This window comes from Thermobia domestica, chromosome 2, assembly GCF_964235325.1.
Source record: "Thermobia domestica chromosome 2, izTheDome1.hap1.1, whole genome shotgun sequence".
Classification (NCBI taxonomy): domain Eukaryota; kingdom Metazoa; phylum Arthropoda; class Insecta; order Zygentoma; family Lepismatidae; genus Thermobia; species Thermobia domestica.
In genome coordinates, this window is record NC_137455.1 from 245153093 (window position 1) to 245174198 (window position 21106).

At 37.9% G+C, this 21106-nt stretch overlaps 1 protein-coding gene across 2 annotated transcripts in view; it reads left to right on the forward strand.

Moving 5' to 3' along the window:
* LOC145678425 (alpha-1-inhibitor 3-like) overlaps positions 1-21106 on the forward strand; it is a 2648409-nt gene that overhangs the window by 1152226 nt on the left and 1475077 nt on the right. For both annotated transcript variants that reach the window (XM_081748543.1, XM_081748544.1), the window contains exon 10: positions 9146-9415. In XM_081748543.1, coding sequence (XP_081604669.1) covers positions 9146-9415 — 270 coding nt within the window. The remainder of the gene's footprint in view (positions 1-9145; positions 9416-21106) is intronic.

Consider the following 21106-nt stretch of genomic DNA (forward strand, 5'->3'; position numbering starts at 1 on the left):
TTTCGTTTGTACCACTTCCGGTACAAAGTTATAAGGGTTTTAAAGTGGGGGGGCTGGAGAAACGGCAGCCTCCAAACTTGGAATTTCGAAAGAAAAACTATGCCAATCGTTTGTGCTACGTTTGTGCCGGAATGTACCGCAAAAAGTTTCCTTTGTACCACATCCGGTACGAAATTATAAGAGTTTTGAAGTGGGGGGCTGGGACACGGCAGCCTCTCATCTAGGAATTTCAAAACAAAACCTATAGCAATCGTTTGTGCTACGTTTGTGCCGGAATGTACCGCAAAAATTATCGTTTGTACCACTTCCGGTACGAAGTTATAAGGGTTTTAAAGTGGGGGGGGGCTGGGAAAACGGAAGCCTCCAATTTTGGAATTTCGAAACAAAAACTATGCCAATCGTTTGTGCCGGAATGTACCGCAAAAACTTTCGTTTGTGCCACTTCCGGTACGAAGTTATAAGAGTTTTAAAGTGGGGGCTGCGAAACGGCAGCCCCCCACCTAGGAATTTCGAAACGAAACCTATGCCAATCGTTTGTGCCGGAATGTACCGCAAAAATTTTCGTTTGTACCACTTCCGGTACGAATTTATAAGGGTTTTGAAGTAGGGGGCTGGGGAAACGGCAGCCCCCCTCCTAAAAATTTCAAAACAAAACCTATGGCAATCGTTTGTGCTACGTTTGTGCCAGAATGTACCGCAAACATTTTCGTCTGTACCACTTCCGGTACGAAGTTATAAGGGTTTTGAAGTGGGGAGCTGGAGAAACGGCAGCCCCTCACCTAGGAATTTCAAAACAAAACCTATGGCAATCGTTTGTGCTACGTTTGTGCCGGAATGTACCGCAAACATTTTCGTTTGTACCACTTCCGGTACGAAGTTATAAGGGTTTTGAAGTGGGGGGCTGGGGAAACGGCAGGCCCCCTCCTAAAAATTTCAAAACTAAACCTATGCCAATCGTTTCTGCTACGTTTGTGCCGGAATGTACCGCAAAACTTTTCGTTTGTACTACTTCCGGTACGAAGTTATAAGGGTTTTAAAGTGGGGAGCTGGGGAAACGGCAGTCCGCCACCTAGGAATTTCAAAACTAAACCTATGCCAAACGTTTGTGCTACGTTTCTGCCGGAATGTACCGCAAAAATTTTCGTTTGTACCACTTCCGGTACGAAGTTATAAGGGTTTTAAAGTGGAAGGCTGGAGAAACGGCAGCCTCCAAACTTGGAATTTCGAAACAAAACCTATGGCAATCGTTTGAGCTACGTTTGTGCCGGAATGTACCGAAAAATTTTCGTTTGTACCACTTCCGGTACGAAGTTATAAAAGTTTTAAAGTGGGGAGCTGGGGAAACGGCAGCCCGCAACCTAGGAATTTCAAAACTAAACCTATGCCAATCGTTTGTGCTACGTTTGTGCCGGAATGTTCCGCAAAAATTTTCGTATGTACCACTTCCGGTACGAAGTTATAAGGGTTTTAAAGTGGGGGGCTGGAGAAACGGAAACCCCTAAAGTGAAATTTCGAAACAAAACCTATGCCAATCATTTGTGCTACGTTTGTGCCGGAATGTACCGGAAAAATTTTCGTTTGTACCACTTCCGGTACGAAGTTATAAAAGTTTTAATGTGGGGAGCTGGGGAAACGGCAGACCGCCACCTAGGAATTTCAAAACTAAACCTATGCCAATCGTTTGTGCTACGTTTGTGCCGGAATGTTCCGCAAAAATTTTCGTTTGTACCACATCCGGTACGAAATTATAAGTTTTGAAGTGGGGGGCTGGGACACGGCAGCCTCTCATCTAGGAATTTCAAAACAAAACTTATGTCAATCGTTAGTGCTAGGCATGTGCCTGAATGTACCGCAAAAATTTTCGTTTGTACCACTTCCGGTACGAAGTTATAAGGGTTTTAAAGTGCGGCGCTGGAGAAACGGAAACCCCTAAATTGAAATTTCGAAACAAAACCTATGGCAATCGTTTGTGCTACGTTTGTGCCGGAATGTACCGAAAAAATTTTCGTTTGTACCACTCCCGGTACGAAGTTATAAGGGTTTTGATGTGGGAGCGGGGGAAACGGCAGCTCCCTCCTAAAAATTTCAAAACAAAACCTATGGCAATCGTTTGTGCTACGTTTGTGCCGGAATATACCGCAAAAATTTTCGTTTGTACCACTTCCAGTACGAAATTATAAGAGTTTTGAAGTGGGGGGCTGGGACACGGCAGCCTCTCACCTAGGAATTTCTAAACAAAACTTATGCCAATCGTTTGTGCTACATTTGTGCCGGAACGTTCCGCAAAAATTTTCGTATGTACCACTTCCGGTACGAAGTTATAAGGGTTTTGAAGTGGGGGGGCTGGGGAAACGGCAGCCCCCCTCCTAAAAATTTCAAAACAAAACCTATGGCAATCGTTTGTGCTACGTTTGTGCTAGAATGTACCACAAACATTTTCGTTTCTACCACTTCCGGTACGAAGTTATAAGGGTTTTGAAGTGGGGGGCTGGAGAAACGGCAGCACCCCTCCTAAAAATTTCAAAACAAAACCTATGGCAATCGTTTGTGCTACGTTTGTGCTAGAATGTACCGCAAACATTTTCGTTTCTACCACTTCCGGTACGAAGTTATAAGGGTTTTGAAGTGGGGGCTGGGGAAACGGCAGGCCCCCTCCTAAAAATTTCAAAACAAAACCTATGCCAATCTTTTGTGCTACGTTTGTGCCGGAATGTACCGCAAAAACTTTTGCTTGTACCACTTCCGGTACGAAGTTATAAGGGTTTTAAAGTGGGGGGCTGGAGAAACGGCAGCCTCCAAACTTGGAATTTCGAAACAAAACCTATGGCAATCGTTTGTGCTAAGTTTATGCCGGAATGTACCGCAAAAATTTTCGTTTGTACCACTTCCGGTACGAAGTTATAAGGGTTTTAAAGTGGGGGGCTGGAGAAACGGCAGCCTCCAAACTTGGAATTTCGAAACAGAACCTATGCCAATCGTTTCTGCTACGTTTGTGCCGGAATGTACCCGAAAAATTTTCGTTTGTACCACTTCCGGTACGAAGTTATAAGGGTTTTAAAGTGGGGGGGGGGCTGGAGAAACGGCAGCCTCCCTACTTGGAATTTCTAAACAAAACCTATGCCAATCGTTTGTGCTATGTTTGTGCCGGAATGTACCGCAAAAATTTTCGTTTGTACCACTTCCGGTACGAAGTTATAATAGTTTTAAAGTGGGGGCAAACTTCAGAAACATCAAATTCTATACAAATAGAGATAGAAACATTGAGTTAACGGCAATCGTTAGTGCACTTAAAAGCACTAAGCACTAACGTTAGTGCTATCATATTTTGGGGTTTATTCAAGATTTTTGGTGGGGGCCAACTTCAGAAATATCAAATTCTATACAAATAAAGGTAGAAACATAGTGTTAACGGCAATCATTAGTGCATCATTAGTGCACCTAAACGCACTAAGCACTAACGTTAGTGCTACTTTATTTTGAGATTTATTCAAAAAATTTGGTGGAGTGGTCAACTTCAGAAATATCAAATTCTATACAAATAGGAATGTAACATGGGGTTAATGGCAAACGTTACTGCATCGTTAGTGCACTTAAACGTACTAAGCACTATCGTTGGTGCTACCATATTTTGGAATTCATTCAAGATTTTCGGTGGGATTGGCAACTTCAGTAACTTCAAATTTCTATACAAATAGAGATAGGAACATAGAGTTAACGGCAATAATTAGTGCATCGTTAGTGCACTTAAAATACTAAACACTAACGTTAGTGCTACAATATTTTGGGATTTATTCAAGATTTTAGATGGGGATCAACTTCAGAAATATCAAATTCTATACAAATAGATGTAGAAACATGCAGTTAAAGACAATCGTTATTGCATCGTTAGTGCACTTAAATGCACTAAGCATTAAGATTAGCATTACCATATTTTGGGATTTATTCAAGATTTTTGGTGGGGCCAACTTCAGAAATATCAAATTCCATACAAACGTTTAGTGCTTTCTAGAAGCACTAACGATACACTAATGAATGGCATTAATATTTTGTTAAATTGACGCAAGTTCACCGTGCCCTCCAAAGATATTGTACCTGTAGCACCTACACTAATGAAGTACTAACGTTAGGGTTTGGTGCACTAAGAACCACTAACAATTGCACTAGAAGATATCATTAGTGCTTTTGAATATGGCGGAAATTTGATGCGGTTAAAATTCCCAATAAATGTCTTATAGGAGTTTAGTGACATGTAATTGTCCATAACTACACTAATATTGAAGGACAAACGAAACTGTTAGTGTTTTCTAGAAGCACTAACGATTGCACTAGAATAGATCATTAGTACTCTTGAATTTGACGGAAATTTGATGCAATGAAAAATTTCCCATAAATTTATTATGTGTTTCGTTACATGTAATTGGCCATAACTAAACTAATATTGAAGTTCTAACTAAATTGTTAGTGTTTTCCAGAAGCACTACCAATGCACTAACGAATGGCACTAAGTTTTTAGTTAGTGCTTGAAGTGGGGGCGCTAAGTTCACTCTGGCCTCAAAAGGCACAAGGTATTTTAATTATAGCACATTTACTAATGAAGCACTAACCTTAGGTGTAGATGCGCTAAGAAGCACTAACAATGCACTAACGATCGCTCTAGAAGAGATCATTAGTGATTTTGAATTTGGCGGAAATTTGATTCAATGAAAAATTTGCCTAAATTTCTTGTGAGTCTCGTGATATGTAATTGGCCATAACTACACTAATAGTGAAGCACTAACGAAATTGTAGTGCTTTATAGAAGCACTAACGAATTGGACTTTTTTTCCGTTAGTGCTTAAAGAGTCGGTGCGAAATTCACGCTGACTTCCCCATAGTTTTTTTTTACTTGTAACACCTACACTAATGAAGCACTAACTTTAGGTGTTTGTGCTCTAAGAAGCAATTACGATGCACTAACAATTGCACTAACAGAGGTAATTAGTGCTTTTGAATGCGATGGGAATTTGATACAATGAATAATTCCCCATGTGTTTCTTATGGGAGTTTTGAGACTTATAATTGGCCATTTCTACACTAATGGTGAAACACTAACGAAACTACTTGTATCTTCTAGAAGTACTAACAATGCACTAACGTATAAAACTAATTTTTTCGTTAGTGCTTGTAGTGGGGACTAAGTTCACGATAATTTCGAGTTTTCTTTCCTTGTAACATTAGTGCTTCCTAGTGCACAAACACCTAAGTTTCGTGCTTCATTAGTGTAGGTGCTACAAGTAAGAAACCTTTGCGGGCCAGCGTGAACTTGGTTCCCACTTCAAGCAGTAACGAAAAATAAGTCCATTCGTTAATGTATCGTTAGCGCTTCTGCAAAACACTCATAGTTCCGTTAATGCTTAACTATTGATGTAGATATGGCCAATTATATGCCACAAAAATCCCATAAGAGATTTCTGTGGAATTTTTCATTGCGTCAAATTTCCGCCAAAATCAAAAGCACTAATGACCTCTTCTACTGAAATCGTTAGTGCTTCTTAGTGCATTAACACCTAACGTTAGTTCTTCATTAATGTAGGTCCTACAAGTAAAAAACACCTTTGGAAGCTTTCATAAACTTGGCGCCCCACTTCAACCAATAACGAAAAAATTACAGCCGTTTTCATTAGTGCTTCACTATTAGTGTAGTTATGGCCAGTTACATCTCAGGAAACTCACATAAGAAATTTAAGGGGAGTTTTTCACTGTGTCCAATTTCTGCCAAATTAAAAAGCACTAATGATCATTTCCAGTACAATCCTTAGTGCATCGTTAGTGCTTCTTCGTGCACCAACCCCTAACGTTAGTGCTTAATTAGTGTAGTTGCTAGAAGTAAAATATCTTTGGTGGTCAGCGTGAATTTGTGCCCTCTTCAAGCACTAACAAAGTAATTAGTGCATTCGTTACTGATTCCTGAAAATACTGACACTTTGTATGGAATTTGATATTTCTGAAGTTGGCCCCCACCAAAAATTTTGAATAAATCTCAAAATGTGGTAACACTAACGTTAGTGCTTAGTGCTTTTAAGTGAACTAACGATGCACTAACGATTACCGTCAACCCCATGTTTCTACCTCTATTTGTATAGAATTTGATATTTCTGAAGTTGGCCCCCCAACCGAAAATCTTGAATAATCCCAAAATATGGTAGCACTTACGGTAGTGCTTAGTGTGTTTAAGTGCACTAACGATGCACTAACGATTACTGTCAACCACATGTTTCTACCTCTATTTGTATAGAATTTGATATTTCTGAAGTTGGCCTCCCCACCGAAAATCTTGAATAATCCCAAAATATGGTAGCACTTACGGTAGTGCTTAGTGTGTTTAAGTGCACTAACGATGCACTAACGATGCGCTAAGTTTAGTGAAAATCTGTCTGCATAAAGATGGGTGGGGGGCGAACTTCATATGAAGTTGGTTCCTCACCAAAATCTTCAATATCTCGTAAACGCTGATAGCACTAACGTTAGTTCTAAATGCACTAATGATGCATTAACGATGTGCAACGTTTGATGTAATTTGGGGGAGGTGGGGGGCCAACTTCAGGCACGTAAATTTTCTGCGGTACATTCCGGTAAAAACGTACCACAAACGATTGACATAGTCTTATCTCGAAATTCCAAGGTTGGGGGTTCTGGAAACGGCAGCCCCCTAGTTAAAACTGTCATACTTTTGTACTGGAAGTGATACAAACAAAAATGTTTGCGATACATTCCGACACAAACGTAGCACAAACGATTGCAATAGGTTTTGTTTTGAAATTCCTAGGTGGCGGGCTGCCGTTTCACCCAGCTCCCCACTTTAAAACCCTTATAACTTCGTACCGGAAGTAGTACAAACGAAAATTTTTCCGGAACATTCCGGCACAAACGTAGCACAAACGATTGGCATAGTTTTTCTTTCGAAATTCCAAGGTTTGAGGCTTCCGTTTCTCCAGCCCCCCACTTCGAAACCCTTATAACTTCGTACCGGAAGTGGTACAAACGAAAATTTTTGCGGTACATTCCGGCACAAACGTAGCACAAACGATTGGCATAGGTTTCGTTTCGAAATTCCTAGGTGGGGGGCTGCCGTTTCGCAGCCCCCACTTTAAAACTCTTATAACTTCGTACCGGAAGTGGTACAAACGAAAGTTTTTGCGGTACATTCCGGCACAAACGTAGCACAAACGATTGACATAGGTTTCGTTTCGAAATTCCTAGGTGGGGGGCTGCCGTTTCGCAGCCCCCACTTTAAAACTCTTATAACTTCGTACCGGAAGTGGTACAAACGAAAGTTTTTGCGGTACATTCCGGCACAAACGATTGGCATAGTTTTTGTTTCGAAATTCCAAAATTGGAGGCTTCCGTTTTCCCAGCCCCCCCCCACTTTAAAACCCTTATAACTTCGTACCGGAAGTGGTACAAACGATAATTTTTGCGGTACATTCCGGCACAAACGTAGCACAAACGATTGCTATAGGTTTTGTTTTCAAATTTTTAGGTGGGGGGGCTGTCGTTTCCCCAGCCTCGCACTTCAAAACCTTATAACTTCGTACCGGAAGTGGTACAAACGAAAATTTTTGCGGTACATTCCGGCACAAACGAAGCACAAACGATTGGCATAGGTTTTGTTTTGAAATTTTTAGGTGGGTGGCTGCCGTTTCCCCAGACCCCCACTTCAAAACCCTTATAACTTCGTACCGGAAGTGGTACAAACGAAAATTTTTGCGGAACATTCCGGCACAAACGATTGGCATAGGCTTAGTTTTGAAATTCCTAGGTGGGTGGCTGACGTTTCCCCAGCTCCCCACTTTAAAACCCTTATAACTTCGTACCGGAAGTAGTACAAACGAAAATTTTTCCGGTATATTCCGGCACAAACGTAGCACAAACGATTGCCATAGTTTTTTTTCGAAATTCCAAGTTTGGAGGCTGCCGTTTCTCCAGCCCCCCCACTTTAAAACCCTTATAGCTTCGTACCGGAAGTGGTACAAACGAAACTTTTTGCGGTACATTCCGGAACAAACGTAGCACAAACGATTGCCATAGGTTTTGTTTCGAAATTCTAAGTTTGGAGGCTGCCGTTTCTCCAGCCCCCCACTTTAAAACCCTTATAACTTCGTACCGGAAGTGGTACAAACGAAAATTTTTCCGGTACATTCCGGCACAAACGTAGCACAAACGATTTCCATAGGTTTTGTTTCGAAATTCCAAGTTTGGAGACTGCCGTTTCTCCAGCCCCCCCACTTGAAAACCCTTATAGCTTCGTACCGGAAGTGGTACAAACGATAATTTTTGCGGTGCATTCCGGCACAAACGTAGCACAAACGATTGCCATAGGTTTTGTTTCGAAATTTCAAGTTTGGAGGCTGCCGTTTCTCCAGCCCCTACTTTAAAAAACTTATAAGTTCGTACCGGAAGTGGTACAAACAAAAATTTTTGCGGTACATTCCGGCACAAACGTAGCACAAACGATTGGCATAGGTTTTGTTTCGAAATTCCTAGGTGGGGGCTGCCGTTTCCCCAGCCCCCCCACTTTAAAACTCTTATAACTTCGTACCGGAAGTGGTACAAACGAAAATTTTTGCGGTACATTCCGGCACAAACGTAGCACAAACGATTGGCATAGGTTTTTGTTTCGAAATTCCAAGGTAAGGGGTCTGCCGTTTCCCCAGCCCCCCCACTTTAAAACTCTTATAACTTCGTACCGGAAGTGGTACAAACGAAAATTTTTGCGGTACATTCCGGCACAAACGTAGCACAAACGATTGGCATAGTTTTTTTCGAAACTCCAAGGGGGGGGCTGGCGAAATGCACCTGCGAATCCAGAAGGAGGCGCGGAGAACGCGTGCCCTACTGAAGAGTAAACTGTATCCATAGTGCATATCGGATCTCTTGCTCAAATGCTGTGAAAAAATTGCTCTGATTCTTGAAAAATTCCCTGAGTATTTCAAGAATGATTTCAAGAGTATATTGTAACAATATTTTCTTTGTCTGAGACGTAATTGTCCATAGGAATAGTAAATATTTTATGTTGATGTTCACTTTGTGCTCATCCTTTATATTGTTGAATTTGCAAACTTACTATTTTCACTACATGCCTATTTAATGTCGTTATTATTTCAAGGTGAAAAGCAGAGGAGATATTCAGAAGATTGGCCACGTTTTGATAGAACTGACAGAAACTAACAGCAAACACACTGAAAATACCCAATGTGAACCTTCTCTAAATAGTTCTAAATCATGTTACGAACTGAGTGATAAATTTTCTCTTAATGTATGGATATCTCCTTTAATGTCTCCAGTGGCATATTTGTTGATTTACTACGTTAGGGAAGATGGAGAAGTAGTTGCAGATAGTCTCAAACTAATGATTAATGATTGTTTTGCGAACAAGGTAAGATTATATTTAGTGAATTTAAACTTAAGAGAGATTTTGAGTTTTAATATGTTGACAGAACTGAGTAGTGGAGGGGATTTCTTGCTGATGTAACTAAAGTTTCATGATGTAGCGCAGCTAACGTAACCTAAACTAACGTACTCTACCTACATTTGAAAATAATTGCAAAATTTGAATGTAAGATAAGCTAACGTAAGACCTAATGTAACCTATTTTACCCTACCTTTGAAAATAATGGCTAAATATTGATCCAAAGTAGCCTAACCTAATTTACCCTAACTGCATTTGAAAATAATAGTTCAACATTCAGCCAACGTAATCTAACACACACGGCTCTATCCTATTCCACCGCACGCTACTCTAATCTTCCTTACCCTACCCTGCACTTGAATGCAAGGACCGAACGTTGAATTTAAGAGAAAACAGTATTTGCATGAAATTTTGCGTAGTTTGTAGTCGAATATTATGAAGAAAAGAGGACCCAAGTCACCCTTTCAAAAGGGACCCTTCTCCAACTCACCCTTGCTTGAAACTGTAACTTGAAAGACAGATGAAGTGTGATATGTTAGAACAGTTAAAAAAAAAATTGCCTGATCTCCAGAACATTATATCTGATCCCCAGATATAATTTTTTACCCATATTTGATTTGATTTCATTTTGAGTATAACGTCTTTTTTTTAACAGAATGCTATATGAGACGTGGACCTACAACTTAACGAAGGTCCGAACCACATGAGCTACCGCCGGGAATCTAACCTGGATTTACCACGCTATCGTACTTATCCATAGAACAAAGCTGTTCGCCAATACATATCCTGAAATATCATAAATGCAGCTTCCATTTCCGTACTTGTCACGTGTAATGCGCCGGTCATTTCATGACCTCAGTAGAGATCATTTTGTTCTTGCTGTTACTTGTGTAGTATTCAAATTTACTATATTATTATTCATATATCTTCTCGGCAAAAGCATATAGCGAAATGGAATAAATTTGCACACCAAAAATAAGAAGAAGAAGTTTTGTTATAAAAAAAATGAATAGATAGCAAGGATGTTATAAAATAGAGGATCTGCCCATACCGAGCATCGACTGAGCCGGCACGTCTGATTGGCTACTTTCGTTTCCGCCATGATTGTTGGCTCGGAATATTGCGATCTTAGTGGCTTGGAGTGGGCAGAGTAGGTGTGGCAAAGCTGTACCAGGGATAGATGTGGCAAGGTATGGCTTCACGATTTTGTAGTATGGGCAGATCTTCTATTTTATAACATCCTTCATAGATATACCGTAAATAACATAGATAAAAATAACCTCAATAATTTAATTAAGGTATAGGAATGCAATGGATATAGCCGATTGCAATGAAATGAGCTGAGCGAGCTTAAACTACGTAATCAGGAAGCGTTTTTCGGTGATTATTCCTCGATGGTACATCGGATTTTTGATTTCGACGTATGTTGTCACTCAGCACGACATACTCTATCGGCGTGCTAAGTTTTGTTGAGATCGGCCAAACGGTCTAGGAGGAAGCGTTTTTCGGTGATTATTCCTCGATGGTACATCGGATTTTTGATTTCGACCTATGTTGTCACTCAGCACGACATACTCTATCAGCGTGCTAAGTTTGGTTGAGATCGGCCAAACGGTCTAGGAGTAAGCGTTTTTCGGTGATTATTCCTCGATGGTACATCGGATTTTTGATTTCTACCTATGTTCTCACTCAGCACGACATACTCTATCAGCGTGCTAAGTTTGGTTGAGATCGGCCAAACGGTCTAGGAGGAAGCGTTTTTCGGTGATTATTCCTCGATGGTACATCGGATTTTTGATTTCGACCTATGTTGTCACTCAGCACGACACACTCTATCAGCGTGCTAAGTTTGGTTGAGATCGGCCAAACGGTCTAGGAGGAGTTCGCGGACAACCAAACGGCTAACCCGAGTATAAGAGCTTCGCTTCGCTCAGCTCAATCTGTTAAAAACCGTTTAAAGTCATCATAGTGAAGATTTTAAACTACCTGTGGACTAGTTAGAAGAAAGAATATTATCCAGGGAGTAACACAATTATGTAATATTAGGAAAAGAATCAAAGTAAGCAAGGGTGCCCATCAGGGGAGCAAGGTGGGGCGCTCGCCCCCCAAGAGGAAATTGTACTTGGGAATATCGAAAACCTAATAGAATTTTTACCGTGTAACGTGGGTTCCTGTCATCACGGCATGGCGCGTCCTCAGGTTGCGGATCGAGGAGAAGGCCTCTAGATATAGAGGTTAGCTGCGAATATACTGAATAAGCAGTCGCGGACAGACGACTAGGAGTGGTCCTCCAGCTTGGGGGTTTGGGTAAGGCTAACACCCTCATCCTGTAAAAAAAGGTACTTGTTCAGAAACATTCACAAAAGCCTCGGACAAGGACTGATAACTTGGCACGACATCAGCAAAAGAAAATGGACATGAGATTTGGAACATGGAATATTAGAAGTCTTTATAGGGCAGGCGCGTTAAAATCTGTAACGAGTGAGTTAGAGAAATACAGGATGGACTTAGTAGGAGTTCAGGAAGTTAGGTGGGAAGGAAATGGATCTGAGAATTCCGGAAATTTTACGTTCTTTTACGGGGAAGGAAATAAAAATCACCAGTTAGGAACAGGGTTTTTCGTTCACAAACGAATATTACCAGCAATTAAACGGGTTGAATTTGTTACTGACAGACTTTCTTTTATTACTCTTAAGGGACGGTGGTGTGATATTATTGTTTTAAATGTACATGCTCCAACTGAAGATAAGGGTGACGATATAAAAGATAGTTTTTACGAAGAAGTGGAACGGATATTTGACCAACTCCCGAGATACCATATGAAGATTCTATTAGGGGATTTCAATGCGAAGGTAGGACGAGAGGATATTTTCAAACCGATTATAGAGAACGAAAGTTTGCATAAGGAAAGTAATGACAACGGTGTTAGACTCGTGAACTTTTGCAACATCCAAAAACCTAATCGTGAAGAGTACAAAATTCCCACATCGCGACGTTCATAAATACACTTGGACATCACCAGACGGAAAAACACATAATCAAATTGATCACGTTTTTTAATAATAATATATTTTATTGTACTTAACACCCAAAGGCAATTACGAAGTACAAAATTTTATATACAATCATCAAAGGATGAGCAACATCAAACATACATATAACTAGTGTTTAAACATGAACATTACAATAAGTATACCCTTTTTTCCTTCTTCAGGTTATAACATACAAAAACAAATCTACAATTTATCAATTAGCATCTCAAAACACTTTTGCTTGAAAGTCGTAAATGTATACTGAAAGATATCTAAACCCATAATCCCAATTCTATTACCCGCATCACATAATTTATACAGTGGAGAATTTTTGTTAGTACTTATTCTATTATGAGGCATGTAAAAAGTATTTCTTCCTCTTAGATTTTGTCGAGGAATATAAAAAGGTAATCTACCTAATAAAAACATATTATCTTCCCTATTGTCAATCAATTTTTTAAGATATAACACTATTTGTATAAACCTTCTTTTTTCTAGTGACAACAATTTAAATTTTTTAAGAAGAACTTCGTAAGAAATATATTGTGTTTGTATACCAAATATTTTATAGGCAGTATATTTCAATAATTTGTTTTGAACTTTCTCAATCTGTTGTTTTTGACACTGATAAAAAGGAGCCCAAACTATAGATGCATATTCTAATTTTGATCGTACAAATGCATTATATAACGATAATATAGTTCTAGTATTTTTAAAATAATAACTTGACCTTTTTATAAAACCGAGCATTTTAAAAGCTTCATTAGTTATTATATTTATATGGTGTTTGAATTTCAAATTCATGTCAAACCATACCCCTAGATCTCTTATAATTTCCTTTCTTTTTAACCTCTGATTTCCTATAATATATTCAAACAATATTTGTTTTTTGTTGAATGTATAAGTCATTACATAACATTTAGAAATATTCAGTTGGAATTTGTTTTTCATACACCACTCACTTAGTCTATTTATATCCGACTGCAATGCATTACAATCCCTCTCTGTTTGGATTTCATTATATAATTTGGTGTCGTCTGCAAATATCAGGCATGATGTATGTTTAAAAGCTTCTGGTAGATCATTAATCATTATCAGAAAAAGTAAAGGACCTAAATTTGATCCTTGAGGTACCCCTGAATATACTGAATATTGTTTAGATTTGATATTATTAAAGATTACATATTGCATTCTTTCAGTTAAATATGAATAAAACAATTTAATTAAATCCCTCGATATACCAAACATTCTCAGCTTTCTAAGAAGTACACCATGGTCAACTAAGTCGAAAGCTCGTTTAAAGTCTGTATATATTACATCTACTTGTGTCCCTCTACTGAAAGAGTCATTAATTACTTGATTCATAACCAATAAATTTGAAGTAGTTGATCGATTACACCTAAAGCCATATTGAGAGTTAGACAAATATCTAGAAACATGATTTAATAGATGTTTATAAATAACTGCTTCAAATATTTTAGCAGGAGAAGGTATCAGATTAATTGGTCTATGATCTTCTATCAATCTTACTGGATTAACTTTAGGAACTGGGCATACCGCTGAAATTTTAAATTTTGCTGGAAATTTTCCTTGATGCAAAGACAAATTGAACAAATAAGTCAATGGTTTGATGAGGAATTCTTTACAGCCCTTAAAAATATAAGATGGTATACTATCATGATCAAATGATGTTTTACTTTTTATTTTATTTATTGCTGCTTCAACTTCAAATTCATATATCTTATCTAAAACCATTATATCTGCAGATGAAGGTGTTGTAATTGAGTATATTTCAGATAAATCTATATTAGGTCGTTCTGAACTATAAACGGATTGAAAATGTGTGGCAAAGGCTTCACATTTTAATTTATTATCGATAATTTTATCGTTGTTGTACTCAAGAACAGAATGTTTCTTAGTCGAATTTGGACATCTTCTACTATTTACATATCTCCAGAATACCTTAGGTTCTTTAATGATGTTCTCTTCTATTTTCTGATTATAATTTTTATAAGCCAGTTCAATACTAGACTTAAGTTGTTTCCTAATATCAACAAAACGTATATAATCAGAATAGCGTTTAGAATTGTTAAATGCACGTCTAAGACGATCTTTCTTCTTTAAGTTTTTAATTATATCAGCAGTAAACCAAGGCGGGTATAAATGCTTACTCTTTGACTTTTTAGGTGCACTTTCATCAAGTACTTTATACAATTCAGAATAAAAGTAATTAACACCTTCATCTACATCTTTAATTACATACAACGAATCCCATTTTTTAATCTTCAAAAGCTGATATAACTTTAGAAAATCACATTTCTTAAAATCATAAACCGCATCACCAAGCTCCCTATATATTTTGCAACTTTTTAGGAATTGAATACTAATATTCAAGCAGGGGTGATGTCTATCTTGTTGAACAAAGTAAACGTCAGATTCAAACACTTCAATATTGGGTGAATTACTGAACACAACATCCAAAATTCTTCCGTTAACATTTTTAACAGAATTCAACTGTGAAAAATTTAAAAAGTTTAATTTATGCAACACATTAATTTCTAAAGTACTTAATGTTACAGAATAATTTCCATTCATATATTCTGTTAGCAGTCCAAGATTGAAATCACCTATTATTAAAACATTTTGGGATAGTGATAATTCTTTGAATCTTTCAATGTTCTTAAAAAATTCCAAATAATGTTCCTCTTTACTGTATGGAGGAAAATATATTACACAAATGTATATATATTTTGATCCTGATATTTCTATTCTAACCCACAAATCTTCATAGTCCGGTAACTCAAATTTACTTATTCTCTCTGAAGTATATTTATTTTTAATGGCCAAGACCAGACCTCCCCCATCACGCATTCCACAACGTTCAAAATTTCTATCCTTCCTGAAAATTTGATATCTTTCATCAAATAATTCAGAACTAAATATTTCATTTTTTAGCCAGGACTCAGTAATAGCCACACAGTCAAAATCATACGTAATTGAGCTCAAATAAAATTCATTAACTTTGGTTTTTAAACCGTTAACATTTTGATAAAAGATATGAAATGTGCTATTAACTACTGACATTATTCCGAAACAATTTGTAACATAAATAATCAATATTATTGTAAACTATTTTCAAAGTAGTTACTGAACTCATTATTATATCCAGTGTAATGATTTTTGACTCATACAATCATATTTATCCTTTGAATACAAATGCGGCTGACTTCATATCTTTTCAGCAATATCCAAATTTACCAATTACTTAATAAATAAATCGTTGGTTCCTTCATTGACAGAATTACGAAAACCTGGTATGTCTTGCTCAGATTTTACAACCATTACCGGACTATTTTCATTTTTTCTAATTAAAATTTGGCCGTTAGCATTAACCCAGCAGTACTTGTGTTGAGTATTTCTTGCCGCGTTTCGCGTTTTCCAGAAAAGTTGCCTATTTCTAGGGGATAAGTTAACATTTATAAAAATCTTTTGATCATCACTTCCAGAAACTACGTTGTTACTAACTAATCCTGAATTTCTTTTACCTAGCCAACTATCCCTCACAGATCGTGTCTTGAACTGTACAATTATTGCTTTCCTCTTATTTTTACCACTACCATTTGATATTCGATGTACAACATCAATATCTTGTTCCTGACAATTTAGTCGTAATTTCCCTGCCAAATCAATTACTATATCCTTTAAGTTCTCACCAACGCGCTCTTGAATTCCATGAATTTCAATGTTTCTGTTACGCCCGTATTGGTTAAGATCATTCAACTCCATGGCCTGTTGTTCTATTTGATTTTTCAACATTACATTTTCCGCTTTTAGTTTTGTGATTTCTTTGTCCCGTTTAATATTTTCCGTCACCTCTCCTTCAAACTTTTTTAGCAATTCATCATATTTATTGGACATGAACTGAACACTGGTTGTAAGATGTGCAATCTGATCACACAATTCATCGAGTTTTATTGCTATGTCTGCAATTTTAGTAGGATTATTAGTTGATTTTGAAACAGAGGGAACTTGAGCTCCAATTAAGGCTGCATTATTGACAGATGTAGCCTCAGTATTTTCGGTTATAACATAATTTTTGCACTCATTACAAAGCCATTCTCTAATGATACCTGATTGTTTCAGATCAGTATATATTTCCACCGACATATTATAACACGATATATGAAACAGTTTATTACAGTTCTTTTTTGAGCACTGTAGTGCATCATCATAACGATTTATTTTCAAGTTGCATCTCGAACAGGATGACATTGTAATTGTATACAAAGGAAATATCAGGATTCAAAATGGCGGTTAATAACAGTACTAGCAAACTAGACCTCCAGGAACTAGACCTACAGTTTTAGTAGATAGAAGAAGACAATCTAGCATAATTGACGTCCGGTCGTTTAGAGGGGCTGATTGTGACACTGATCACTACCTGGTAGTAGCGATAATACGGGAGAGATTATCGTTGAATAAAGGTAATATTCAATGTCTGAAAACGGAGAGATTTAATTTAAAGAAATTAGAAGAGAGCCAGGTAAGAGAGGAATACCAGATTGAAGTTTCGAATAGATTCGCGGTTTTAGAAGACTCGGAGTGCACTAGTGTTGAGGATACTTGGATTGAAATTAGAGATAGCATTAAAAGTTCAGCAATAGAAAAATTGGGACACGCGGAAATACATAGGAATATACCATGGTTCGACCAAGAATGCATTAAACTAGCAGGGAAGAGAAAACAGGCAAAATTACGGTGGCTACAAAATCCGAATGAAACAACTACACAAAATTTCGCAGATATCAGGCGGGAAACTTCCAAAACTTTTAGAACAAAGAAACGGGATTTTTTGAAAGCTAAAATTAAGGAACTTGAAGATAATAGTAAAAATAAAAATATTCGGGACATGTATAAGGGGATCAGCGAATTTAAGAAAGGCTATCAACCTCGTGCTTATATATTAAAGAAATCTGACGGAACAGTTCTCACCGATACGGATAGCCTCTTAAATAGATGGAAAGATTTCTTTGACGATTTGCTGAACACGCAGCCAAAAACTAATGTGCGTGGAGAAAAGGAGATACACACCGCAGAACCGTATATTCCAGAACCCAATCGAATAGAAGTGGAAGCCGCTATAAAGAAATTGAAGAAACACAAATCTCCGGGTGTAGATGAAATTCCGGCTGAGTTAATTTTAGCTGGAGGCGAAAAATTGTGGAACAAGATACACAAACTCATTCTCCTTATCTGGAACAAGGAAGAATTGCCACAAGAGTGGAAAGAATCAATCATTGTTCCAATTCACAAGAAAGGCGACAAAACTGACTGTAATAATTATCGAGGGATTTCTCTTCTGTCAACATCCTATAAAATCCTTTCAAATATTCTGTTAGCAAGATTGACCCCATACGCAGATGAAATTATTGGAGATTATCAGTGCGGATTTAGACGAAATCGATCAACTATCGACCAAATATTGACCATTCGCCAAATACTCGAAAAGAAGTGGGAATACAATACCCCGGTACATCAACTATTTATTGATTTTAGAAAGGCTTACGACTCGGTTAGGAGAGAAACATTATACAACGTTCTTACAGAACTTGGAATACCGAGAAGCTAATTAGATTAATTAAGATATGTTTAAGTGAATCCCAAAGTAAAGTCCGGGTAGGAAAATTTTTGTCCACGAGCTTCCACGTCGAAAATGGCCTAAAACAAGCAGATGCGTTGTCGCCATTATTATTTAACTTTGTGCTGGAATACGCCATAAGGAAAATCAAAGATAGCAACCAGGGCCTAGAGTTGAACGGCATTCACCAGGTTATGGCATATGCTGATGATGTAAATTTAATAGGGAACGATAGGAGAACAGTAGAAATAAATGCAGAGATCTTATTAAACGCTTTCAGGGACATGGGTTTAGAAGTAAATGCAGAGAAAACTAAATACATGGAAGTGCGTCGGGACCGTAATACGGCAAATTGTGGAGGCGTTAAAATATTAAATAATGCTTTTGATAAAGTGGATACTTTCAAATATTTAGGATCCATATTAACAGACGAAAATCATATTCACGAAGAAATTAAATGTCGACTAAAAGCAGGGAATTCGTGTTACTATTCGGTTCAAAATCTCTTGTCGTCGCGAATTCTGTCGAGGAATTTGAAGCTTAAAATATATAAAACGATAATCATGCCTGTTGTTCTGTATGGTTGTGAAACATGGTCGCTTACTCTGAGGGAAGAACATAGACTGAAAGTATTTGAGAACAGGATCCTGAGAAGAATATTCGGACCCAAGAGGAACGAGAATGGGGAATGGCGGAAGCTTCATAACGAGGAACTACATAGTTTATACGGTTTACCCAACATTGTTAGGGTCGTCAAGTCTAGGAGGCTTAGGTGGGCAGGTCATGTAGGTAGAATGGAAGAAAGTAGAAACGCTTTCAAAGTCTTGACTGGTAGACCCATAGGAAAACGACCATTAGGTAGACCTAGGCGCAGATGGGAGGACAATATTAAGATGGATCTCGCAGAGATAGGAATACAAAGTAGAAACTGGATGGAATTAGCTAAGAATAGAAGTCAGTGGAGAGCTTTTGTGAACGCGGCACTGAACCTCCGGGTTCCATAGACCATAGAGTTAGTTAGTTTTAATAGAATTTTTACATTAGTTACAGCAAGATTTGAAATTATATTTGAAACGTTGCTTATACTTGCCCCTTCTTGCAAACCACAACATGGGTGCCCTTGAACGTAAGGTATTATTACTTTTCCTATATACATTTCAATTTAGATTTTGGAAAGAAGATTGCTATTAAAATGCAAGTTCACTAGAAGAACGGGTTCGGAGGGTGAAAACCTTTCCCCCTCATAATTCGTTAGCCACTCAAAATGAAGATTACCCCGGTTCGATTTCCGGCGGGAGCTCATGTGGTTCGGATTCCACGTTAATCAGTAGGTCCACGTCTCATATAGCCTCGCTGCTGAACGGGACGTTAAACTCAAAATCAACTCAACTCAAAATGAAGATTAATAGTTAACACTTAATTATCAACCAAATTTGCAGTATAAGTTTCAATTTGGCATTACTTGTTGCAATCAACGTCACGGCAATATGTTCATGCTAAAAAAATTAATATCTACCAAAATTCAGGAACTGGCGTAGTTTATGGCATACTTTAATAATGTACGTGCGGTGATATACGTGCTATCATGCACGCAAAAATGTTTATGTGGGTAAGATAGCAGCAATCGTAGTATGCACTACTTATATTTTCATCTGTTTGGCATCTTATGACCACTGGCTAATTCTTTCTGATCGTCTGTAAAATATGTACTAAGTAAAATCAGTAATCTCGTGCTGCAATGATGTATGTAAGCGTGCGTAAGCGTTATATAAAATAGAGTAAAAATTTCCAAACGTATATTTACATATTTTCTATTATTGTTGTTTTTTATTCGTGTATTTACAATTGTGATATTTCAAGTGTATGCTTCGAATTTTTACATATTTACAATACTTCAAATATTTACATATTTACAATTTACATATTGACATATTTATTGAATTTATATGTATACTTATTTAAAATATTAATTACAATCAATAGAAACCATGTGTACATATATCAGAAGAATATTTTTACAAATAATGTAATTAGTTTGAGAATTTCTATATAGAAATATCAATAAAATAAATGTTTGCATATACAAGAGATCTACCCACTCTGTTTTATAGGCAAAAAATAAGGTTTGTTAACTGGTATGGATCATCTCAATATCGTTTTTGGTATATCAGCAATAGCACGCTGAACATTAAGTGCGGCCTTTTGCCCCGCTTTACTAGAGAAGAAATATCTCCTCCAGTTCCCTTCCAGACGGCAACGTACCAAAAACTGACGAAACGTTGCAACGTTGGACCGCAATGGATATACGTTGTATTAAAAAGGGTGCTGAACGAACATCTCCAGAATCAATAGACATACTCTGCCTACCTCTCTGATAAAATCAAGGTTTCTAGAACCCCATGCCCCACTGGTCTCGATGGCTATTGGAGCAAAAATAAATTTGTTTAGGAGATTGTTGTATTTCCTTTCCTTTTCCGCCTCTCTACGTCTAGCAAGTTCTCCAGCATTCATAACAGTCAATGGGAGGCTTGAATGGGCAAATGTATCCGAACATGTAAAATCCCATACTAATGATTTGTCTCTCATCCAAGGTATTAATGTCACGCCGTCAGGTCGTTTACCACCAGAACGACAACAGCCTGACGGTTCACGGATGCAAGGTATTCCTGCCGTTGTGAGGGCTCGCAAAATGATGTCATTAACAGATGAATGTCTGGTGTTTCTGCCAATGCTCTTCATGCATGAGAGGTCATGCAGGCCGCGTTGGCTAACTTGATCACCGCAAGCTGGACAGCGATGTGGCTGACAAACATCTGAACCTAGTCTTAAGGCTTCTGCGATTCGAAAGGTTTCATTAGACATGTGAAGACCTAACTGGGGGGAAGGTAACGCATTTAACCATGCCCCAGCATGGAGGGATAGCGCAGCAAGAAGTTTAGCTTTATCCTCTGGAACAGCAACGGATTGTAAAAGAAGTTCATGAAAATG